This window comes from Salmo salar, chromosome 12 (assembly GCF_965601325.2).
Source record: "Salmo salar chromosome 12, fSalSal1, whole genome shotgun sequence".
Classification (NCBI taxonomy): domain Eukaryota; kingdom Metazoa; phylum Chordata; class Actinopteri; order Salmoniformes; family Salmonidae; genus Salmo; species Salmo salar.
Window position 1 is genome coordinate 105862477 of NC_138302.1, and position 26496 is coordinate 105888972.

The following is a 26496-nucleotide window of genomic DNA, read 5'->3' on the forward strand; positions in this document are numbered from 1 at the left end:
AGACTACTACAGACTGCTACAGACTGCTACAGACTACTACAGACTGCTACAGACTGCTACAGACTACTACAGACTGCTACAGACTGCTACATACTGCTGCAGACTGCTACAGACTGCTACAGACAGCTACAGACTGCTACAGACTACTACAGACTGCTACAGACTACTACAGACTGCTACAGACTGCTACAGACTGCTACAGACTACTACAGACTGCTACAGACTGCTACAGACTGCTACAGACTGCTACAGACTGCTACAGACTACTACAGACTGCTACAGACTACTACAGACTGCTACAGACTGCTACAGACTACTACAGACTGCTACAGACTGCTACAGACTGCTACAGACTGCTACAGACTGCTACAGACTGCTACAAACAGTATGCCCGCAAACCTTTAGGAACCCTATTCCTTATTTCCCAAGGCCCCCCGGGTCAAAATTAGTGCACTACACAGGGAATGGGGTGTCATTTAGGACATACCCTCAGCCAGGACACGACACCTTCCTGCCGTGGCTGACTGCTCACCCACACAAACTAACATACACTGCTCAAAAAAATAAAGGGAACACTTAAACAACACAATGTAACTCCAAGTCAATCACACTTCTGTGAAATCAAACTGTCCACTTAGGAAGCAACACTGATTGACAATGAATTTCACATGCTGTTGTGCAAATGGAATAGACAACAGGTGGAAATTATAGGCAATTAGCAAGACACCCCCAATAAAGGAGTGGTTCTGCAGGTAGGGACCACAGACCACTTCTCAGTTCCTATGCTTCCTGGCTGATGTTTTGGTCACTTTTGAATGCTGGCGGTGCTTTCACTCTAGTGGTAGCATGAGGCGGAGTCTACAACCCACACAAGTGGCTCAGGTAGTGCAGCTCATCCAGGATGGCACATCAATGCGAGCTGTGGCAAGAAGGTTTGCTGTGTCTGTCAGTGTAGTGTCCAGAGCATGGAGGCGCTACCAGGAGACAGGCCAGTACATCAGGAGACGTGGAGGAGGCCGTAGGAGGGCAACAACCCAGCAGCAGGACTGCTACCTCTGCCTTTGTGCAAGGAGGAGCAGGAGGAGCACTGCCAGAGCCCTGCAAAATGACCTCCAGCAGGCCACAAATGTGCATGTGTCTGCTCAAACGGTCAGAAACAGACTCCATGAGGGTGGTATGAGGGTCCGACGTCCACAGGTGGGGGTTGTGCTTACAGCCCAACACCGTGCAGGACGTTTGGCATTTGCCAGAGAACACCAAGATTGGCAAATTCGCCACTGGCGCCCTGTGCTCTTCACAGATGAAAGCAGGTTCACACTGAGCACATGTGACACATGTGACAGAGTCTGGAGACGCCATGGAGAACGTTCTGCTGCCTGCAACATCCTCCAGCATGAACGGTTTGACAGTGGGTCAGTCATGGTGTGGGGTGGCATTTCTTTGGGGGGGCCGCACAGCCCTCCATGTGCTCGCCAGAGGTAGCCTGACTGCCATTAGGTACCGAGATGAGATCCTCAGACCCCTTGTGAGACCATATGCTGGTGTGGTTGGCCCTGGGTTCCTCCTAATGCAAGACAATGCTAGACCTCATGTGGCTGGAGTGTGTCAGCAGTTCCTGCAAGAGGAAGGCATTGATGCTATGGACTGGCCCGCCCGTTCCCCAGACCTGAATCCAATTGAGCACATCTGGGACATCATGTCTCGCTCCATCCACCAACGCCACGTTGCACCACAGACTGTCCAGGAGTTGGCGGATGCTTTAGTCCAGGTCTGGGAGGAGATCCCTCAGGAGACCATCCGCCACCTCATCAGGAGCATGCCCAGGCGTTGGAGGGAGGTCATACCGGCCGTGGAGGCCACACACTCTACTGAGCCTCATTTTGACTTGTTTTAAGGACATTACATCAAAGTTGGATCAGCCTGTAGTGTGATTTTCCACTTTAATTTTGAGTGTGACTCCAAATCCAGACCTCCATGGGTTGATAAATTGGATTTCCATTGATTATTTTTGTGTGATTTTGTTGTCAGCACATTCAACTATGTAAAGAAAAAAGTATTTAATAAGATTATTTATTTCATTCAGATCTAAGATTTGTTGTTTAAGTGTTCCCTTTATTTTTTTGAGCAGTATATATACAGACACACAGACGAACATATATACAGTGACACACAGACTATATACACATATACACTGATTCCGGCTTACAAGCAAAAATTAAAGCATGAAGCACCAGTGACTCGATCTATAAAAAAGTGGTCAGATGAAGCAGATGCTAAACTACAGGACTGTTTTGCACAGACTGGAACATGTTCTGGGATTCTTCCGATGGCATTGAGGAGTACACCACATCAGTCACTGGCTTCATCAATAAGTATATCGATGACGTCGTCCCCACAGTGACTGTACGTACATACCCCAACCAGAAACCATGGATTACAGGCAACATTCGCACTGAGCTAAAGGGTAGAGCTGCCGCTTTGAAGGTGCGGGACTCTAACCCGGAAGCTTACAAGAAATCCTGCTATGCCCTGCGACGAACCATCAAACAGGCAAAGCGTCAATACAGGGCCAAGACTGAGTCATACTACACCGGCTCTGACGCTCGTCAGATGTGGCAGGACTTGCAAACTATTACAGAGGGAAGCACAGCCACGACCTGCCCAGTGACAGGAGCCTGAGGCATGCATGAGAGCATCAGGACGACTGTGTCATCACGCTCTCCGTAGCCGACGTGAGTAAGACCTTTAAACAGGTCAACATACACAAGGCTGCGGGGCCAGACTGATTACCAGGACGTATGCTCAAAGCATGCACTGACCAACTGGCAGGTGTCTTCACTGACATTTTCAACATGTCCCTGATTGAGTCTAATACCAACATGTTTTAAGCAGACCACCATAGTCCCTATGCCCAAGAACACAAAGGCAACCTGCCTAAATGACTACAGACCCGTAGCACTCACGTCCGTAGCCATGAAGTGCTTTGAAAGGCTGGTCATGGCTCACATCGACACCATTACCCCATAAACACTAGACCCACTCCAATTTGCATACCGCCCAAACAGATCCACAGATGATGCAATCTCCATTGACTACAGCTCAGCGTTCAACACCATAGTGCCCTCAAAGCTCATCAATAAGCTAAGGATCCTGGGACTGAACACCTCCCTCTGCAACTGGATCCTGGACTTCCTGACGGGCCGCCCCCAGGTGGTGAGGGTAGGTAGCAACACATCTGCCTCGCTGATCCTCAACACTGGAGCTCCACAGGGTTGCATGCTCAGTCCCCTCCTGTACTCCCTGTTCACCCACGACTGCATGGCCAGGCATGACTCCAACACCATCATTAAGTTAGCAGATGACACAACAGCCTGATCACCGACAACGACGAGACAGCCTATAGGGAGGAGGTCAGAGACCTGGCCAGGTGGTGCCAGAATAACAACCTATCCCTCAACGTAACCAAGAATAAGGAGGTGATTGTGGACTACAGGAAAAGGAGAACCGAGCACGCCCCCATTCTCATAGACGGGGCTGTAGTGGAGCAGGTTGAGAGCTTCAAGTTCCTTGGTGTCCACATCAACAACAAACTAGAATGGTCCAAACACACCAAAACAGTCGTGATGAGGGCACGACAAAGCCTATTCCCCCTCAGGAAACTGAAAAGATTTGGCATGGGTCCTGAGATCCTCAAAAGGTTCTACAGCTGCAACATCGAGAGCATCCTGACTGGTTGCATCCCTGCCTGGTATGGCAATTGCTCAGCCTCTGACCGCAAGGCACTACAGAGGGTAGTGTGTACGGCCCAGTACATCACTGGGGCTAAGCTGACTGCCATCCAGGACCTCTATACCAGGCAGTGTCAGTGAAAGGCCCTAAAATTGTCAAAGACTCCAGCCAACCTAGTTATAGACTGTTCTCTCTGCTACCACACAGCAAGCGGTAACGGAGCGCCAAGTCTAGGTCCAAAAGGTTTCTTAACTTTTTAGTGGCAGGGGGCAGTATTTGGAAATTCAGATGAATGACGTGCCGAAATTAAACTGCCTGCTACTCAGGCCCAGAAGATAGGATATGCATATTATTAGTAGATTTGGATAGAAAACACTCTGAAGTTTCTAAAACTGTTTGAATGATGTCTTTGAGTATAACAGAACTCATATGGCTGGCAAAAACCTGAGACAAATTCCAACCAGGAAGTGGTTTGTAGTTTTTTCAACTGATTGCATTTCCAAACTACAGTGTCTGTGGAGTCATTTTGCACTTCCTAAGGCTTCCACTAGATGTCAACAGTCTTTAGAACCTTGTTTCATGATTCTACTGTTACCGGGCAGAGAATAAGAGCTGTCTCAAGCCTGGGACCAGTGAGTTGTTTACTGCGGTCTCACGCAGGTGCGCCGCTCCTTCTTTTTCCTCTGTAATGAATATGCTATTGTCCGGTTGGAATATTATCGAAGATTTATGTTAAAAAGACCCTAAGGATTGATTGTAAACATCGTTTGACATGTTTCTACAAACGGTAATGGAACTATTTGACTTTTCGTCTCGGGTTTTGCACTCGTGCATTATACCTTTGGATTAGTGATCTGAACGCGCAAACAAAACGGAGGTATTTGGACATAAATATTGAGTTTATCGAACAAAACAAACATTTCTTGTGGAAGTGGGAGTCCTGGGAGTGCATTCCGATGAAGATCAGCAAAGGGAAGTGAATATTTATAATACTATTTCTGAGTTTAGTTGACTCCAGAACTTAGCGGGTAACTGTATAGCTTGCTTTGATGGCTAAGCTCTGTACCCAGAATATTGAACAATGTGCTTTCGCCGTAAAGCGAATTTTGAAATCTGACACAGTAGTTGCATTAAGGAGAAGTGTATCTATAATTCTTTCAATAACTGTTGTAAATTTTATCAACGTTTATGATGAGTATTTTTGTAAATTGATGTGCTCATTCACCGTAAGTTTTGGGAGGCAAAACATTTCTGAACATCACGCGCCAATGTAAAATGCGGTGTATGGATATAAATATGAACTTGATTGAACAAAACATACATGTATTGTGTAACATGAAGTCCTATGAGTGTCATCTGATGAAGATCATCAAAGGTTAGTGATTAATTTTAGCTGTATTTCTGTTTTTTGTGACGCCTCTCCTTGCTTGGAAAATGGCTGTGTGGTTTTTCTTGTTTAGGCGCTGTCCTAACATCATGCTTTCGCCGTAAAGCCTTTTTGAAATCGGACAATGTGGTTGGATTAATGAGAAGATTATCTTTAAAATGGGATATAATAATTGTATGTTTGAGAAATTTGAATTATGAGATTTTTGTTGTTTTGAATTTGCCCCCCTGCTATTTCACTGGCTGTTGCCAGTGTGTCTCGCGCGTGGGACGCTAGCGTCCCACATGTCCCAGCTTCTACCACCAAGACATGACTCCTGAACAGCTAATCAAAGGGATACCCAGACCCCTCTTTTATGCTGCTGCTACTCTGTTTATTATCTATGCATAGTCACTTTAACTCTACCTACATGTACATATTACCTTAATTACCTAGACTAACTGGTGCCCCCGCACATTGACTCTATACTGGTACCCCCTGTATATAACATCGTTATTGTTATTTTACTGCTGCTGCTTAATTATTTGTGACTTTTATTTTCTATTTTTTACACAATAATTATTTTTTCTTAATACTTCTTAAAGCATTGGTTAAGGGCTTGTAAGTAAGCATTTCGCCGTAAGGTCTACACCTTTTGTTGTCACGGTTGTCGCATGAAGGAGCGGAACAAGGTTCCACATTTTATTATAACTGTGAAACTATGCGAGACATACAAATAAACTAATAAACAAAACAACAAACCGTGACGAAGACGTGCAACATACACTCACTCAAAATAATCTCCCACAAAACCTAGTGGGAAAAACAACAACTTAAATATGATCCCCAATTAGAGACAACACGACCAGCTGCCTCTAATTGGAGATCATCCCCAAAAACAACAACATAGAAATACAGAAACTAGAAACCCCACATAGACATAAATGAACTAGACAAAACCCCCTGTCATGCCCTGACCTACTCTACCATAGAAAATAAAAGCTTTCTATGGTCAGGATGTGACATTTGTATTCTGCGCATGTGACAAATACAATTTGATTTGATTTGGAAAGGGTACCAAAACATTTCTGAAGCATTGAAGGTCGCCAAGAACCCAGTCTATATAAAGTCCCACAGTTGACAGTGCAAAAACCAAGCCATGAGGTCAAAGGAATTTTCCGCAGAGCTCCGATATAGGATGGTGTCGAGGCACAGATCTGAGGAAGGGTACCAAAACATTTCTGCAGCATTGAAGGTCCCCAAGAACACAGTGGCCTCCATCATTCTTAAATGGAAGAAGTTTGGAACCACCAAGACTCTTCCTAGAGCTGGCCGCCCGGCCAAACTGAGCAATCAGGGGAGAAGGACCTTGGTCAGGGAGGTGACCAAGAACCCAATGGTCACTCTGACAGAGTTCCAGAGTTCCTCTGTGGAGATGAGAGAACCTTCCAGAAGGACAACCATCTCTACAGCAGTTGGGTGAAGTGTTTAATCCAAAGGAGCACAACCCAAACCCACTTGGTTGAATTAACCCAATGCTGTGTTTTTCCAATATTGACCCAGTGCTGGATTGTCGAAATTACTAAAATGGGGTTATTTTTAACACACTATATAACAATCATTCATTTTGGAAAAATAATATGAATTGCCATAGTAATAACTCAATTTCTACCTTCTAAGATGGGATAATAGAAATTGTTTGCAGTAAATGTTTTCAGTTTCCAAAATTTGTTTTGTTTTCAGATTTTTTTCAGTCTTTCAAATCATTCACTAAATCCTAAACCTCAACTAAATCTTGTAATAAATAATGTGGAAATTGAGCAAGTTGAGGTGACTAAACTGCTTGGAGTAACCCTGGATTGTAAACTGTCTTGGTCAAAACATATTGATACAACAGTAGCTAAGATGGGGAGGAGTCTGTCCATGATAAAGTGCTGCTCTGCCTTCTTAACAACACTATCAACAAGGCAGGTCCTACAGGCCCTAGTTTCTACCTCCTTAACAACACTATCAACAAGGCAGGTCCTACAGGCCCTAGTTTCTACCTTCTTGACAACACTATCAACAAGGCAGGTCCTACAGGCCCTAGTTTCTACCTCCTTAACAACACTATCAACAAGGCAGGTCCTACAGGCCCTAGTTTCTACCTTCTTGACAACACTATCAACAAGGCAGGTCCTACAAGCCCTAGTTTCTACCTTCTTGACAACACTATCAACAAGGCAGGTCCAACAGACCCTAGTTCTGTCGCCCCTGGAATAATGTTCAGTCGTGTGGTCAGGTGCTACAAAGAGGGACTTAGGAAAATTGCAATTGGCCCAGAACAGGGCAGCACGGCTGGCCCTTGGATGGATGTACCCACATTGCAAACATTAATATGCATGTCAATCTCTCCTGGCTCAAAGTGGAGGAGAGATTGACTTCATCACTACTTGTATTTGTGAGAGGTATTGACATGCTGAATGCACCGAGCTGTCTATCTAAACTACTGGCACACAGCTCAGACACCCATGCATACCCCACAAGACATGCCACCAGAGGTCTCTTCACAGTCCCCAAGTCCAGAACAGACTATGGAAGGTGCCATGACTACATGGAACTCTATTCCACATCAAGTAACTCATGCCATCAGTAAAATCAGATTTAAAAAACAGAGAAAAATACACCTTATGGATCAGTGGGGACTGAGAAGCAACACAAACATAGGAGCATACACCACACACACACACACACACACACACACACACACACCCACACACACACACACACACACACACACACACACACACACACACGTACACATAGATTTTGAATTGTACATATGTGATAGTGGAGTGGTCTGAGGGCACACAGTCTGAAGGTATTGTAATGTTGTTAAAATTGTATAAACGGCCTTAGTTTTTCTGGACCCCAGGAAAAGTAGCTGCTGCCTTGGCAGGAACTAATGGGGATCCATAATAAACCCCAGGAAGAGTAGCTGCTGCCTTGACAGGAACTAATGGGGATCAATAATAAACCCCCAGGAAGAGTAGCTGCTGCCTCGGCAGGAACTAATGGGGATCCATAATAAACCCCAGGAAGAGTAGCTGCTGCCTCGGCAGGAACTAATGGGGATCCATAATAAACACCAGGAAGAGTAGCTGCTGCCTTGACAGGAACTAATGATGATCCATAATAAACCCCAGGAAGAGTAGCTGCTGCCTTGGCAGGAACTAATGGGGATCCATAATAAACCCCAGGAAGAGTAGCTGCTGCCTTGGCAGGAACTAACGGGGATCCATAATAAACCCCAGGAAGAGTAGCTGCTGCCTTGGCAGGAACTAACGGGGATCAATAATAAATACAAATAGCAGATCTGACAGACATGGTTCAGAACAGCTTTACAAGCTCTAAATCATGTTAATAACAGCCTTATGTCATTACTATGACATTACATTATGATGTAGTGTTAGTGATTCCAGCCAGGCAGACAACACTAGACTAGCGAGCCTGGCACTAAACCGAAACACTTCCATGGGAGTTACTGTAGTTATATTTAGGATAGAAACAAACATGCTACTGATATCGAGACAATATCATTAACAAGCTGATATCCCAACCAGAAGCCATGGATTACAGGTAACATCCGCACCGAGCTAAAAGGCTAGAGTTGCCGCTTTCAAGGAGAGGAAGGTCCAAAACATCGTCAGAGACTCCAGTCACCCAAATCATAGACTCTCCTCTCTGCCAAGTCTAAGTCCAAAAGGCTCCTTAACAGCTTCTACCCCCAAACCATCAGACTGCTGAATCAAATGACCAACGGACTATTTACATTGACCCCCCCCCCTTTTGTTTTCTATTTAACTAGGCAAGTCAGTCAATAAGAACAAATTGTTATTTACAATGACTGCCTTCCCCGGACGACGCTGGGCCAATTGTGCACCGCCATATGGGACTCCCAATCACGGCCAGTTGTGATACAGCCTGGAATTGAACCAGGGTCTGTAGTGACGCCTCTAGCACTGAGATACGGTGCCTTAGACCGCTGCGCGACTCGGGATTCAGAGTTCGTACCCTGCTGCTACTCGCCGTTTATTATCTATCTATTGTACACATTACCTCGACTAACCTGAATCCCCGCATGCACATTGACTCTGTACCGGTACCCCCTGTATATAGTCTCCACATTGACTCTGTACCGGTACCCCCTGTATATAGCCTCCACATTGACTCAGAACAGCTTTACAAGCTCTAAATCATGTTAATAACAAATAAAAAATAAACTTTGGACGAAGGACTTCCACAAACTCCTAAAAGTTCACTAAAGTCCACTAGTCCTGTAAAGTCACAACTTGCAGACTTGTTTACGCTGCTGTGCGTTTTGTTGCCGATCTTACTTTGCTACCTTTTACTTTTTCATTACCGTATATTTTTACTTTTTCCCTCACTCAACTTTTTTAATTCAACTTTTTCACCCCGGACGTTTTATCTGGACATGGTTCGTCAGGACTTCAAACAGCCGAAGCTAAGTAACATTAACATGATGCCTTCTAATTGCAGTCGTTGTACTTATAATATACAGGAGAACGATCGCCTTACGGCAAGGATAGCTGTGCTGCAAGCCCAGCTTCAGACGCGATCGTTAGGCAAGGGTAATTTCAGTGTAGGAAAGGAGGAAACAGCGTCTGTGCCACCAGTAAGTACAGATAGTAACGTTAGTATAAACCCCCTCGCACGGTCCCCGCAGCCGGACATCTTTCTCATGGCTTCTGGAGGGAAACGCTGTAGGAATGCTCAACCGGTGTCGCTTATTCAGCCGACAGAAACTTTCAACCGGTTCTCCCCATTAAGCGAGTCGGAGTCGGAGGCCGAGACTTCTCTGGTCTCTACTCCTCCCGTTGTGGGGTCTGAGACGCCGACGGCTCCCACCATTAGCTCTGACAAATTGAAAACCCTAGTCATTGGCGACTCCATTACCCGCAGTATTAGACTTAAAACTAATCATCCAGCGATCATACACTGTTTACCAGGGGGCAGGGCTACTGACGTTAAGGCTAATCTAAAGACGGTGCTGGCTAAAGCTAAAACTGGCGAGTGTAGAGAGTATAGAGATATTGTTATCCATGTCGGCACCAACGATGTTAGGATGAAACAGTCAGAGGTCACCAAGCGCAACATAGCTTCAGCGTGTAAATCAGATAGAAAGATGTGTCGGCATCGAGTAATTGTCTCTGGTCCCCTCCCAGTTAGGGGGAGTGATGAGCTCTACAGCAGAGTCTCACAACTCAATCGCTGGTTGAAAACTGTTTTCTGCCCCTCCCAAAAGATAGAATTTGTAGATAATTGGCCCTCTTTCTGGGACTCACCCACAAACAGGACCAAGCCTGGCCTGTTGAGGAGTGACGGACTCCATCCTAGCTGGAGGGGTGCTCTCATCTTATCTACGAACATAGACAGGGCTCTAACTCCTCTAGCTCCACAATGAAATAGGGTGCAGGCCAGGCAGCAGGCTGTTAGCCAGCCTGCCAGCTTAGTGGAGTCTGCCACTAGCACAGTCAGCGTAGTCAGCTCAGCTTTCCCCATTGAGACGGTGTCTGTGCCTCGATCTAGGTTGGGCAAAATTAAAAATGGCGGTGTTCGCTTTAGCAATCTCACTAGTATAAAGACCTCCTCCATTCCTGCCATTATTGAAAGAGATTGTGATACCTCACATCTCAAAATTGGGTTACTTAATGTTAGATCCCTCACTTCCAAGGCAGTTATAGTCAATGAACTAATCACTGATAATAATCTTGATGTGATTGGCCTGACTGAAACATGGCTTAAGCCTGATGAATTTACTGTGTTAAATGAGGCCTCACCCCCTGGTTACACTAGTGACCATACCCCCCGTGCATCCGGCAAAGGCGGAGGTGTTGCTAACATTTACGATAGCAAATTTCAATTTACCAAAAAAAAACAATGACGTTTTCGTCTTTTGAGCTTCTAGTCATGAAATCTATGCAGCCTACTCACTCACTTTTTATAGCTACTGTTTACAGGCCTCCTGGGCCATATGCAGTGTTCCTCACTGAGTTCCCTGAATTCTTATCGGATCTTGTAGTCATAGCAGATAATATTCTAATTTTTGGTGACTTTAACATTCACATGGAAAAGTCCACAGACCCACTCCAAAAGGCTTTCGGAGCCATCATCGACTCAGTGGGTTTTGTCCAACATGTCTCTGGCCACAGTCATACTCTGGACCTAGTTTTGTCCCATGGAATAAATGTTGTGGATCTAAATGTTTTTCCTCATAATCCTGGACTATCGGACCACCATTTTATTACGTTTGCAATTGCAACAAATAATCTGCTCAGACCCCAACCAAGGAGCATTAAAAGTCGTGCTATAAATTCTCAGACAACCCAAAGATTCCTTGATGCCCTTCCAGACTGCCTCTGCCTACCCAAGGACGTCAGAGGACAAAAATCAGTTAACCACCTAACCGAGGAACTCAATTTAACCTTGCGCAATACCCTAGATGCAGTTGCACCCCTAAAAACTAAAAACATCTGTCATAAGAAACTAGCTCCCTGGTATACAGAAAATACACGAGCTCTGAAGCAAGCTTCCAGAAAATTGGAACTGAAATGGCGCCGCACCAAACTGGAGGTCTTCCGACTAGCTTGGAAGGACAGTACCGTGCAGTATCGAAGAGCCCTCACTGCTGCTCGATCATCCTATTTTTCCAACTTAATTGAGGAAAATAATTTATTTTTGATACTGTCGCAAAGCTAACTAAAAAGCAGCCTTCGCAAATGGAGGATGGCTTTCACTTCAGCAGTAATACATTTATGAACTTCTTTGAGGAAAAGATCATGATCATTAGAAAGCAAATTACAGACTCCTCTTTAAATCTGGGTATTCCTCCAAAGCTCCATTGTCCTGAGTCTACACAACTCTGCCAGGACCTAGGATCAAGGGAGATACTAAAGTGTTTTAGTACTATATCTCTTGACGCAATGATGAAAATAATCATGGCCTCCAAACCCTCAAGCTGCATACTGGACCCTATTCCAACTAAACTACTGAAAGAGCTGCTTCCTGTGCTTGGCCCTCCTATGTTGAACATAATAAACGGCTCTCTATCCACCGGATGTGTACCAAGCTCACTAAAAGTGGCAGTAATAAAGCCTCTCTTGAAAAAGCCGAATCTTGATCCAGAAATTATAAAAAACTATCGGCCTATATCGAATCTTCCATTCCTCTCAAAAAAATTTGAAAAAGCTGTTGCACAGCAACTCACTGCCTTCCTGAAGACAAACAATGTATACGAAACGCTTCAGTCTGGTTTTAGACCCCATCATAGCACTGAGACTGCACTTGTGAAGGTGGTAAATGACCTTTTAATGACGTCAGACCGAGGCTCTGCATCTGTCCTCGTGCTCCTAGATCTTAGTGCTGCTTTTGATACCATCGATCACCACATTCTTTTGGAGAGATTGGAAACCCAAATTGGTCTACATGGACAAGTTCTGGCCTGGTTTAGATCTTATCTGTCGGAAAGATATCAGTTTGTCTCTGTGAATGGTTTGTCTTCTGACAAATCAATTGTAAATTTCGGTGTTCCTCAAGGTTCCGTTTTAGGACCACTATTGTTTTCACTATATGTTTTACCTCTTGGGGATGTCATACGAAAACATAATGTTAAATTTCACTGCTATGCGGACGACACACAGCTGTACATTTCAATGAAACATGGTGAAGCCCCAAAATTGCCCTCACTAGAAGCCTGTGTTTCAGACATAAAGAAGTGGATGGCTGCAAACTTTCTACTTTTAAACTCGGACAAAACAGAGATGCTTGTTCTAGGTCCCAAGAAACAAAGAGATCTTCTGTTGAATCTGACAATTAATCTGGATGGTTGTACAGTCGTCTCAAATAAAACTGTGAAGGACCTCGGCGTTACTCTGGACCCTGATCTCTCTTTTGAAGAACATATCAAGACTGTTTCAAGGACAGCTTTTTTCCATCTACGTAACATTGCAAAAATCAGAAATTTTCTGTCCAAAAATGACGCAGAAAAATTAATCCATGCTTTTGTTACTTCTAGGCTGGACTACTGCAATGCTCTACTTTCCGGCTACCCGGATAAAGCACTAAATAAACTTCAGTTAGTGCTAAATACGGCTGCTAGAATCCTGACTAGAACCCAAAAATTTGATCATATTACTCCAGTGCTAGCCTCCCTACACTGGCTTCCTGTTAAGGCAAGGGTTGATTTCAAGGTTTTACTGCTAACCTACAAAGCATTACATGGGCTTGCTCCTACTTATCTTTCCGATTTGGTCCTGCCCTACATACCTACACGTACGCTACGGTCACAAGACGCAGGCCTCCTAATTGTCCCTAGAATTTCTAAGCAAACGGCTGGAGGTAGGGCTTTCTCCTATAGAGCTCCATTTTTATGGAATGGTCTGCCTACCAATGTGAGAGACGCAGACTCAGTCTCAACCTTTAAGTCTTTACTGAAGACTTATCTCTTCAGTAGGTCCTATGATTAAGTATAGTCTGGCCCAGGAGCGTGAAGGTGAACGGAAAGGCTGGAGCAACGAACCGCCCTTGCTGTCTCTGCCTTGCCGGTTCCCCTCTTTCCACTGGCATTCTCTGCCTCTAACCCTTTTACAGGGGCTGAGTCACTGGCCTACTGGTGTTCTTCCATGCCGTCCATGGGAGGGGTGCGTCACTTGAGTGGGTTGAGTCACTGACGTGGTCTTCCTGTCTGGGTTGGCGCCCCCCCCTTGGGTTGTGCCATGGCGGAGATCGTTGTGGGCTATACTCGGCCTTGTCTTAGGACGGTAAGTTGGTGGTTGGAGACATCCCTCTAGTGGTGTGGGGGCTGTGCTTTGGCAAAGTGGGTGGGGTTATATCCTGCCTGTTTGGCCCTGTCCGGGGGTATTATCGGATGGGGCCACAGTGTCTTCTGATCCCTCCTGTCTCAGCCTCCAGTATTTATGCTGCAGTAGTTTATGTGTCGGGGGGCTAGGGTCAGTCTGTTACATCTGGAGTATTTCTCTTGTCTTATCCGGTGTCCTGTGTGTATTTAAATATGCTCTCTCTAATTCTCTCTTTCTATCTTTCTGTCTTTCTCTCGGAGTACCTGAGCCCTAGGACCATGCCTCAGGACTACCTGGTATGATGACTTCTTGCTGTCCCCAGTCCACCTGGCCGTGCTGCTGCTCCAGTTTCAACTGTTCTGCCTGCGGCTATGGAACCCTGACCTGTTCACCGGACGTGCTTGTTGCACCCTCGACAACTACTATGATTATTATTATTTGACCATGCTGGTCATTTATGAACATTTTAACATTTTAACATCTTGACTATGTTCTGTTATAATATCCACCCTGCACAGCCAGAAGAGGACTGGCCACTCCTCATAGCCTGGTTCCTCTCTAGGTTTCTTCCTAGGTTTTTGGCCTTTCTAGGGAGTTTTTCCTAGGGAGTTTTTCCTAGCCACCGTGCTTCTTTCACATGCTTTGCTTGCTGTTTGGGGTTTTAGGCTGGGTTTCTGTACAGCACTTTGAGAATATCAGCTGATGTACGAAGGGCTATATAAAAATACATTTGATTTGATTTGAATAAGAGCACCTCCTCCCAGCTGCCCACTGCACTGTGGCTAGGAAAAACGATTATCCACGATAATTGAGAATTTCAATAAGCATTTCTCTATGGCTGGCCATGCTTTCCTCCTGGCTACCCCTACCCCGGCCAACAGCTCCGCACCCCCGCAGCTACTTGCCAAAGCCTCCCCAGCTTCTCCTTCACCCAAATCCAGACAGCTGATGTTCTGAAAGAGCTGCAAAACCTGGACCCCTACAAATCAGCTGGGTTAGACAATCTGGACCCTCTCTTTCTAAAATTATCTGCCGAAATTGTTGCAACCCCTATTACTAGTCTGTTCAACCTCTCTTAAAAAGATTGGAAAGCTGCCGCGGTCATACCCCTCTTCAAAGGGGGGGACACTCTAGACCCAAACTGTTACAGACCTATATCTATCCTACCCTGCCTTTCTACGGTCGTCGAAAGCCAAGTTAACAAACAGCTCACCGACCATTTCAAATCCCACCGTACCTTCTCGCTATGCAATCTGGTCAAGGCTTTCGACTCTGTCAATCACTGTATTCTTATCAGCAGACTCAACAGCCTTGGTTTCTCAAATGACTGCCTCGCCTGGTTCACCAACTACTTCTCAGACAGAGTTCAGTGTGTCAAATCGGAGGGCCTGTTGTCCGAACCTCTGGCAGTCTCTATGGGGGTGCCACAGGGTTCAATTCTCGGGCCGACTCTTTTCTCTGTATACATCAATGATGTCGCTCTTGCTGCTGGTGAGTCTCTGATCCACCTCTACGCAGACGACACAATTCTGTATACTTCTGGCCCTTCTTTGGACACTGTGGTAACAAACCTCCAGATGAGCTTCAATGCCATACAACACTCCTTCCGTGGCCTCCAACTGCTCTTAAACGCTAGTAAAACTAAGTGCATGCTCTTCAACCGATCGCTGCCCGCACCCTCCCGCCAGACTAGCATCACTACTCTGGACGGTTCTGACTTAGAATATGTGGACAACTACAAATACCTAGGTGTCTGGCTAAACTGAAATCTCTCCTTTCAGACTCATATTAAGCATCTCCAATCCAAATTAAATCTAGAATCGGCTTCCTATTTCGCAACAAAGCATCATTCACTCATGCTGCCAAACATACCCTCGTAAAACTGACCATCCTACCGATCCTCGACTTCGGCGATGTCATTTACAAAATAGCCTCCAACACTTTACTCAGCAAATTGGATGCAGTCTATCACAGTGCCATCCGTTTTATCACCAAAGTCCCACATACTACCCACCACTGCAACCTGTATGCTCTCGCCTTACCTCCTTACTCCATTTGCACACACTGTATATAGATTTTTCTACTGTATTATTGACTGTATGTTTGTTTATTCCATGTATAGTAACAGGAGACACTATGAGCTGAACATAACAGTGGAAGAGAGGACAGTAACAGGTAACCCAGCTGTGGTTAGCGACTACTGTGATTTCCTGTTGTAGCCAATTCAGTTGCAGTGATTCTGCTGCAGATTGTTTGGTAATTCTGTTTCCAATTTGGTAATGGAATTACAAGTTTTAATTATTTAATAATGAATAAACAAATGTATATCAGTAAAATCACTTCAACTAATTGGTAGGTCTACCATTACTTCCTACTTCTGTAAACTTTCATTATCCTCCGTCATCATGAGGGAGAGCGATTAGACAATATCTTAAAGAAATGTGGGTTTTTGGCAATGGAATGACAAGGCACATGGACATTTTTCTTAAACTTACAGAAGGTAAAACATTTATCCAAAACTAAAAAAGGTTTTATATGAGTTGGGTTTTTACTTTAACATGGTTGTGTTTTGTTGACGCTGATGAGACCTTTTTACATCTGAGAACATGTGATAACATCTAGAGAGGATCTCAAAGGAACCACTTACTGACACCTTGTGGAGCAAACAAAGATTTCAGAAACGTCTTTACAGTTCACAATAGTATTGACAATAATATTACATTTTGAACATTTACAAAATGAATATTTTAACTTGACCAAGAATCAGTGTTATATTAGAACATAGAAATGAATATGAGGTGTTCCTACCTGCTGTGAAGCTGTGGTTGACTGCAGGTGAGTTGGGTTCTCCAGCTAGCAGTCCAGTACAGACCGGCGGTCCAGCTGAGTTGGGTTCCCCAGCTAGCAGTCCAGTACAGACCGGCGGTCCAGCTGAGATGGGTTCACCAGCTAGCAGTCCAGTACAGACCAGCGGTCCAGCTGAGTTGGGTTCTCCAGCTAGCAGTCCAGTACAGACCGGCGGTCCAGCTGAGTTGGGTTCTCCAGCTAGCAGTCCAGTACAGACCGGCGGTCCAGCGGAGTTGGGTTCTCCAGCTAGCAGTCCAGTACAGACCGGCGGTCCAGCTGAGATGGGTTCTCCAGCTAGCAGTCCAGTACAGACCGGCGATCCAGCTGAGTTGGGTTCTCCAGCTAGCAGTCCAGTACAGACCGGCGGTCCAGCTGAGTTGGGTTCTCCAGCTAGCAGTCCAGTACAGACCGGCGGTCCAGCTGAGTTGGGTTCTCCAGCTAGCAGTCCAGTACAGACCGGCGGTCCAGCTGAGATGGGTTCTCCAGCTAGCAGTCCAGTACAGACCGGCGGTCCAGCTGAGTTGGGTTCCCCAGCTAGCAGTCCAGTACAGACCAGCGGTCCAGCTGAGTTGGGTTCTCCAGCTAGCAGTCCAGTACAGACCGGCGGTCCAGCTGAGTTGGGTTCCCCAGCTAGCAGTCCAGTACAGACCGGCGGTCCAGCTGAGTTGGGTTCCCCAGCTAGCAGTCCAGTACAGACCGGCGGTCCAGCTGAGTTGGGTTCTCCAGCTAGCAGTCCAGTACAGACCGGCGGTCCAGCTGAGTTGGGTTCCCCAGCTAGCAGTCCAGTACAGACCAGGGGGCTGACTACTTCACTGACGCCCTGTTCAGACCAGCCCCGATGAGAGGGGCTGACTACTTCACTGACTGTCCTGTCTGAAGAAAGGAGGAGGTGCAGAGGAAGGCCTTGTTCTTCTCCTCTGTCTGTCAGACTCCTGGCTGGTTCCACACCTCCCAGAGAGGCAGAAGCTGCACCGCCTGGTGTCCTCGGAGGGAGAAATGGAGGCAGCGATAGACTCAGTGGAGCCAGGGGGGTGTGGTTCTGAGGCAGAGATAGACTCACTGGAGCCACGTTGCCAGTGTCTATGTGGTTCTGAAGAAGCATTGTGACCGTGTTGGTGTCTGGGTGGTTCTGGAGAGTTCTAGACTGGGCAACCAGGTTGTGAGGCAGAGCTGGAGTCATGTTGACAGAGTCTGGGTGGTTCTGAGGATATAGTCCTGGAGTCTCTAGGACGGAGTCTGGGTGGTTCTGGGGAAATAGTCCTGGAGTCTCCTGGACGGTGTCTGGGTGGTTCTGGGGAGATAGTCCTGGAGTCTCCTGGACGGTGTCTGGGTGGTTCTGGGGAGATAGTCCTGGAGTCTCCTGGACGGTGTCTGGGTGGTTCTGGGGAAATAGTCCTGGAGTCTCTAGGTTGGTGTTGGAGTCTAGGTGGTTCTGAGGAAATAGTCCTGGAGTCTCTAGGACGGAGTCTGGGTGGTTCTGAGGAAATAGTCCTGGAGTCTCTAGGACGGAGTCTGGGTGGTTCTGGGGAAATAGTCCTGGAGTCTCTAGGACGGAGTCTGGGTGGTTCTGGGGAAATAGTCCTGGAGTCTCCTGGACGGAGTCTGGGTGGTTCTGGGGAAATAGTCCTGGAGTCTCCTGGACGGTGTTGGTGTCTGGGTGGTTCTGAGGAGATAGTCCTGGAGTCTCCTGGACGGAGTCTGGGTGGTTCTGAGGAAATAGTCCTGGAGTCTCCTGGACGGAGTCTGGGTGGTTCTGGGGAGATAGTCCTGGAGTCTCCTGGACGGAGTCTGGGTGGTTCTGAGGAAATAGTCCTGGAGTCTCTAGGACGGAGTCTGGGTGGTTCTGAGGAAATAGTCCTGGGTCAGGTGGATCATTACGAGACAGTTGCTGCTCTGTGTTGGTTAGAGGATCAGCTTCCATCCTCTCTGATCTGTCAGTCTGAGTAAGAGGAGCTCCAGGACTAGAGAGGGTGTCTGTTGAGCGATGCTCCTGGTCATGACAACATACTGCTTCTGAATGCTGCCACTCTTCATCGCCAGAGAAACCTCTGTTGTTCTCATGTTGTGTTGAAGAAGGTTCTACTGGGTGCATAGGTTCAGTGACTTCCTGTGTCACATCCTTTACTGCCCCCTCCTGTGTTTCAGCATCAGGTAGAATACATGAACTGGTTTGGAGTGCTTCCTTTATCGTTGTGGTTCCTCCTGGATCCATCGCTCCGTGGACGCGACCATGAGAAGGCCCTGTCTCTGATGTCATATCCTGCCGTTCCGTCTGAGGCTCCGATGTCATATCCTGCCGTTCTATCTGAGGCTCTATGAGCGCCAGCTGTTCGTCTGAGATGAGCTGGAGACAGATGTGGAGGTCCGCTGTCCTCACATGGAACACTTTCTGACCCTCTGACTGCCCGCTGTGACTAACAGTGAACGGTATAGCAGGGTATGCTATGGATGTATGGTATGGGGACGACTGGGTTTCAGTGAATGGAATGGCATGGCATGCTAAAGCTGCTATCGTATGGCACGAAGGGTTGACCTCTGCAGTAACATCGGTTAGAGGGTTGACCTCTGGGTTGACCTCTGGGTTGACCTCTGCAGTAACATCGGTTAGAGGGTTGACCTCTGGGTTGACCTCTGCAGTAACATCAGTTAGAGGGTTGACCTCTGCAGTAACATCGGTTAGAGGGTTGACCTCTGGGTTGACCTCTGCAGTAACATCGGTTAGAGGGTTGACATGGTCTGCTACTGTGAGAGCAGGGTGGAGGGTTGTTGTGGAAGTGGTGTTGAGTGTAACACATTGACCATATACTGATGGTTTCCAGGGCATGCTCTGTACTGAGGCTGTGGGTGGTGTGGCAGATTGCTTCTCCGCTGTGGCTGTGATGGTAGCAAACCGGCTTTGAACCGATGCTATGGATGGTTTGGCATGTTGACTCTGAACAGAAACAGGTGTAGCAGACCTGCGCTGAGCCTGTCCTAAGCCTGTGACTGATGAAACACTGACAGGGCCTCTAGCTTGTGTTGGAGTGAGGCCCGTAGGTTGTGTTGGGGTGAGGCCCGTAGGTTGTGTTGGGGTGAGGCCCGTAGGTTGTGTTGGGGTGAGGCCCGTAGGTTGTGTTGTGGTGAGGCCCGTAGGTTGTGTTGGGGTGAAGCCCGTAGGTTGTGTTGGGGTGAGGCCCGTAGGTTGTGTTGGGGTGAGGCCCGTAGGCCCTGAGTCTGTAGGAATCATTAACTGGTACTTGGGGAGGAAACTGGTCTTGGCTGAATCCGAGGAGGACGAGGAGGAGAAGGGCTTGGCTATCCCACCTCTGACTGAGGATGAGAGTTGGTTCAGTTTAATGCTGCTGTTTAGGCCTCCTCCTCCTCCTCCTCTCTCCAGAAGACAAACGTTATTCTCAATTTTCTGCTTCTTCCTCTCTGAGGGAACATGGCTTCCACATCGTTGAGACACACAGTCAGTCCTGTTAGAAAACGCTTCTTTTGAGACTGACTGGGTTCTCTGGAGGGGATGTTTGAGAGAGGAAGTGGGTGCGGCATGGAGATGACTGGGTGTGAGACAGGAAGTGGGTGTGGTATGGAGATGACTGGGTGTGAGACAGGAAGTGGGTGGGGTATGGAGATGACTGGGTGTGAGACAGGAAGTGGGTGGGGTATGGAGATGACTGGGTGTGAGACAGGAAGTGGGTGTGTTATGGAGATGACTGGGTGTGAGACAGGAAGTGGGCATGTTATGGAGATGACTGGGTGTGAGAGAGGAAGTGGGTGCGGCATGGAGATGACTGGGTGTGAGACAGGAAGTGGGTGCGGTATGGAGATGACTGGGTGTGAGACAGGAAGTGGGTGCGGTATGGAGATGACTGGGTGTGAGACAGGAAGTGGGCGTGTTATGGAGATGACTGGGTGTGAGACAGGAAGTGGGTGTGTTATGGAGATGACTGGGTGTGAGACAGGAAGTGGGTGCGGCATGGAGATGACTGGGTGTGAGACAGGAAGTGGGTGCGGCATGGAGATGACTGGGTGTGAGACAGGAAGTGGGTGCGGTATGGAGATGACTAGGTGTTTGATATGAGTGGACATGATTGACAGGTGAAAGGTTGTCTTGGAGGCAGGATGGAAGACACACAGTGGCACTACTTGAGACGTGTGATGTCACCAGATCTGGGCCTCTCTGAACCCCCAGGACCCTCTCTGGCTCCAGACCAGCTAACGACCTTTTAGTCTTCAACACACCCGGATCAGCTACCTTCTCTGGGCTGTAGAGCTTTGTGAACGTCCCTCCTCCTCCTCCTCCATACTTGTACCACTTACTGTAGGCAAACTTCTGGGACTTCTTCCTACGACTCTTTCTACTCAGCTCTCCATCCGCGCCTACGTCTCCGTCCGAGCCAAGACCGCAGGGAATGACATTGTCGCCTGCTGCTAACGTCAACGGTCCGTCCGTCGGGAGATTGTCCACGGCCGCCTGTCTGACCAGCATGCGGTGGCCTGATGCACGATGGTCCACAGACTTGGTGGCAAAGCCTACTGGGTAAAGTAGTCCAGAGCTGCCCTTACGGCCCAGGTGTAGCCAGTCTCTTTGGTGAGGATGGGGGTTGTGAGGAGAGGCTGAGCTGGCTCTGTCTGTACCCTGAAGACCCACACTGTGGGGCAGGGAGCTACTGCGGGTCAGGGGGGCATGATGCCCCTGCTCCAGGCTGGTGGAGGTCTGGGTATGTACCGAACTATACAGACCTGGCCACCCTCCTCCCCTATCCCCTCTCTGCCAGGCCATCCCAGCGCTGGTTGTAGGAGGCCTGTTGCTGGTCTTCATATCGAAGTGGAAGGAATCTTTGTAGGTGTAGGGCATTGGCAGGTCAATGCTGCCCTGTTTAGACAGGAGGGTCTTCCTGGGTCGGACTGTGTTCAGGTGTTTGTCCTCCACCACGGCATCATTCTCTGAGATCAGCTTGGAGATTCTCTCTTCAAGACTCTGCTGGGCCAGGACTGAAACTGTGCTCCTGGGCTGAGACACTGTGAGTTTTGGCTGTGTGGGTGTGTGTGTGGCGTTTAGCTGTGTGGGTGTGTGTGAAGGCTGTGTGAGTGTATGTGTGGCGTTTAGCTGTGTGGTGTTAGTTTGATCAGGCTGTCTGTGGAAAGTGTCCGGCTGGTCGTGTATCTCCATAATAGACTCTGCCACTGACTCCATGCTGTGGTTGTGTGGTCCAGACCCAGGGCTGTGGTTGTGTGGTCCAGACCCAGGGCTGTGGTTGTGTGGTCCAGGCCCAGGGCTGTGGTTGTGTGGTCCATACCCAGGGCTGTGGTTGTGTGGTCCAGACCCAGGGTTGTGGTTGTGTGGTCCAGGCCCAGGGCTGTGGTTGTGTGGTCCAGACCCAGGGCTGTAGTTGTGTGGTCCATACCCAGGGCTGTGGTTGTGTGGTCCAGACCCAGGGCTGTGGTTGTGTGGTCCAGACCCAGGGTTGTGGTTGTGTGGTCCAGACCCAGGGCTGTGGTTGTGTGGTCCAGACCCAGGGCTGTGGTTGTGTGGTCCAGACCCAGGGTTGTGGTTGTGTGGTCCAGACCCAGGGCTGTGGTTATGTGGTCCAGGCCCAGGGCTGTGGTTGTGTGGTCCATACCCAGGGCTGTGGTTGTGTGGTCCAGACCCAGGGTTGTGGTTGTGTGGTCCAGACCCAGGGCTGTGGTTGTGTGGTCCAGACCCAGGGCTGTGGTTGTGTGGTCCAGACCCAGGGCTGTGGTTGTGTGGTCCAGACCCAGGGTTGTGGTTGTGTGGTCCAGACCCAGGGCTGTGGTTGTGTGGTCCAGACCCAGGGCTGTGGTTGTGTGGTCCAGACCCAGGGCTGTGGTTGTGTGGTCCAGACCCAGGGTTGTGTGGTCCAGACCCAGGGCTGTGGTTGTGTGGTCCAGACCCAGGGTTGTGGGGTCCAGACCCAGGGCTGGAGGTCTCGCTATAGCCGGAGTCTGTGCTGTCGTGGCTCTGGGACTTCCCTCTAGACAGGAAGTTGTCTTGGTTCTGGGCCATCCCCCTAGCCAGAGAACCCTCCCACTGAGACAAGATGGCAGCCTGCTGTCTCCGCAGCGGGAGGTGGCGGGACAGGGTCAACACTGACTTCTCTCTATCTTTATCCTTCCTGCTCTCTCTCCGTTCATCCCTCGTATCCTCCGCTTCTCTCCTCCTCTTGGATAACTCTAAACTCTGGTTCCCAGCAGCCAGGAGGAGACCCTCTAACCCAGCCTGCTGCAGGGCCCAGCCTGTGTCTGTGTCTCTACCTGCTTCTGTCCCACTCCTCTGGCCAGGGCTGGGGGAGAGGGTGGTGGTGGTAGCAGAGAGAGAGCTGCCATTCTCCAGACTGCCTGGGTCCTGGCTGAGGGTATCTAGAGAGGGGCTGGAGGTGAGGGCATCCCTGGAACCATGTAAACTGAATAGACTGTCCTGGTGACCTTGCAGACGATGTCCCTGCAGACTGTCCTGACTGCCCAGGGAAGAATAGCCCTGTAGACTGTCCAAGCTGCTCACTGAGGAATGGCCCTGTAGACTGTCCAAGCTGCTCACTGAGGAATGGCCCTGTAGACTGTCCAAGCTGCTCACTGAGGAATGGCCCTGTAGACTGCCCAGACTGCTCACTGAGGAATGGCCCTGTAGACTGCCCAGACTGCTCACTGAGGAATGGCCCTGTAGACTGCCCAGACTGCTCACTGAGGAATGGCCCTGTAGACTGCCCAGACTGCTCACTGAGGAATGGCCCTGTAGACTGTCCAGACTGCTCACTGAGGAATGGCCCTGTAGACTGCCCAGACTGCTCACTGAGGAATGGCCCTGTAGACTGCCCAGACTGCTCACTGAGGAATGGCCCTGTAGACTGCCCAGACTGCTCACTGAGGAATGGCCCTGTAGACTGCCCAGACTGCTCACTGAGGAATGGCCCTGTAGACTGCCCGGACTGTCCATCGATCCCAGGGATGAGTGACCTTGCAGACTGGCTTGGTGTCCCTGCAGACTGTCCATCGATCCCAGGGATGAGTGACCTTGTAGACTGCCCAGAGATCCGAGCGACCTCTGCCCTGAGCCGGAGTCGAGGCGTGCGTGGGCCTGTGTGCGGCGGTGCTTGTAGAGGTTGCTCTGGGTTTTGAAAGAAATGCCGCAGGTGGTGCATGGGTAGGGCCGTTCCCCGGTGTGGCACCGCAGGTGCTTCTCCAGGACACTGGGTTTCATGCAGTCCCGGCCGCAGTGAGGACAAAGGTGCTTCCCAGCGGACCTCGAGGGTCTGGCCGCAGACACAGAGGCCCTCAGGGACACATGCGGCCCCAGGCCTGATTGTGGGGCCTGCTGGTGCAGCTGCAGCCTGGCTGGTAGGTGGAGAGTCAGGAAGGGAAGGGAGTCTGTGGAACCCTGCTGAGGGATGGACAGACGGAGGGCCGTGGAGTCCAAGGAGGCAGCTGGCTGAGCCTGGTGGTGTGAAGAAAAGCCTGGCACTGTGTGAAGGAACAAGGTGGTTAGAGGAGCCCGGAGTGGCATGCTGTTGTTGATGCTGTTCTCTCTCTGCTCTGAGACGGAGCCGCTGCCAGGCCCTATCACATTCACCGAGCCTCGCTTGCCAGTCTCCATGGTAACAGCGCTGCCAATGTTCCGACACAAGGTCTGTCGTTTAATTACCTGGAAAAAGAAACAGTTTTCAGGATCACAGGATCTACTCAGCATTCTATTGGTGATTACCAAGATCACAGAATAACTGGCTTTACTGGTTGGCTGGCTGACCGACTAACCAGCGTCTTAGAATAACTACACTCGTGCTGTCCATAATCGCAGCAGCCAGGATAACAAGATAAATCGGCTAACCAGGATCAACTCTAAGGTGTCTGAAAAAGGAGTGCTGCAACTGGCTAGCTGCTAGCTTACAAATGTCGACGATTAAAGGGGACATAATTTTCTGAAGAGAGTGGTGTGGAAAATACAGATGAATGGAGATGAAATCACATGCAGAGCAGAGCAGAGCAGAGAGAGAGAGAGAGAGATGAGAGAGAGAGAGAGATGAGAGCAGAGCACGAGAGGAGAGGAGCAGACGCAGGAGGAGAGGGAGAGGAGAATGGAGGAGAGGGAGAGGGGGATGGAGGAGAGGGAGAGGGGATGGAGGAGAGGGGAGGGGGAGCAGGAGAGAAGGGAGGGGGAGGAGGAGAGGGGAGGGCGAGGAGGAGAGGGAGAGGGGAGGGGGGAGCAGGACAGGGGAGGGGCACTAGAGGAGAGGATCAGACTGCTGGAGGAGAGGGTGAGGGGGATGGAGGAGAGAGGGTGAGGGGGATGGAGGAGAGGGTGAGGGGGATGGAGGGAGGGGAGGGGAGGGGGGTGGGGGAGGGGGGGGATGGAGGAGAGGGTGAGGGGGATGGAGGAGAGGGTGAGGGGGGATGGAGGAGAGGGTGAGGGGGATGGAGGAGAGGGAGAGGTGGATGGAGGAGAGGGAGAGGGGGGATGGAGGAGAGTGTGAGGACATACACAAGACACAGATTGTACTCCTTATGGACTCAAACTGGAAATATATACAAGTGTCTAAACTCTGGTGCCCAAACACCCAGCGCCCTAGACCTTCTGTCTGAGGACCAACTAGGGTCACCCAGCGTGCCCTAGACCTTCTGTCTGAGGACCAACTAGGTTCACCCAGCGCGCCCCTGACCTGCTGTCTGAGGACCAACTAGGTTCACCCAGCGCGCCCCTGACCTGCTGTCTGAGGACCAACTAGGTTCACCCAGCGCACCCTAGACCTTCTGTCTGAGGACCAACTAGGTTCACCCAGCGCCCTAGACCTTCTGTCTGAGGACCAACTAGGTTCACCCAGCGTGCCCTAGACCTTCTGTCTGAGGACCAACTAGGGTCACCCAGCGCACCCTAGACCTTCTGTCTGAGGACCAACTAGGTTCACCAGCGTTCCCTAGACCTTCTGTCTGAGGACCAACTAGGTTCACCCAGCGCACCCTAGACCTTCTGTCTGAGGAACAACTAGGTTCACCCAGCACCCTAGACCTTCTGTCTGAGGACCAACTAGGGTCACCCAGCGCCCTAGACCTTCTGTCTGAGGAACAACTAGGTTCACCCAGCGCCCCCTAGACCTTCTGTCTGAGGACCAACTAGGTTCACCCAGCGCGCCCTAGACCTTCTGTCTGAGGACCAACTAGGTTCACCCAGCGCGCCCTAGACCTTCTGTCTGAGGACCAACTAGGGTCACCCAGCGCCCTAGACCTTCTGTCTGAGGACCAACTAGGGTCACCCAGCGCCCTAGTCCTTCTGTCTGAGGACCAACTGGCTTCACCCAGCACCCTAGACCTTCTGTCTGAGGACCGACTAGGGTCACCCAGCCACATAATAATACACACAGGCACCAACGACCTGAGAGCCCAGCAGGAAACGGTGGCCACAGCACTGAAGGGAGTGATTGAAAAAGCTTCTTCTACATTCCCCAACGCACCAGTGGTTATCTCCACCCTGCTACCACATAAAGACTTCCACCCTGCTACCATACAGCGGGTAAATGCAAGTATTTCCTGTGACTGTGCCTCAAAACCAAATGTTTACCTGGCCCTCCACTCTACCTTGGACTTGAACAGCCTTTTCGACCAGGTCCACCTATACAAGGCAGCAGTGCCCACCTTCGCCCGGACTCTAAAGGACATCGCCCTCAAACGCAGCCCCAACACTTCACACAGGACCAACAGACC

General features: G+C 49.2%; 1 protein-coding gene across 2 annotated transcripts in view; it reads right to left on the minus strand.

Annotated features, from left to right (window-relative positions):
* znf831 (zinc finger protein 831) overlaps nt 1-26496 on the minus strand; it is a 106972-nt gene that overhangs the window by 6936 nt on the left and 73540 nt on the right. For both annotated transcript variants that reach the window (XM_045691999.2, XM_045692000.2), the window contains one exon: nt 16762-24445. In XM_045691999.2, coding sequence (XP_045547955.2) covers nt 16762-24397 — 7636 coding nt within the window. In that variant the 5' untranslated portion in view covers nt 24398-24445. The remainder of the gene's footprint in view (nt 1-16761; nt 24446-26496) is intronic.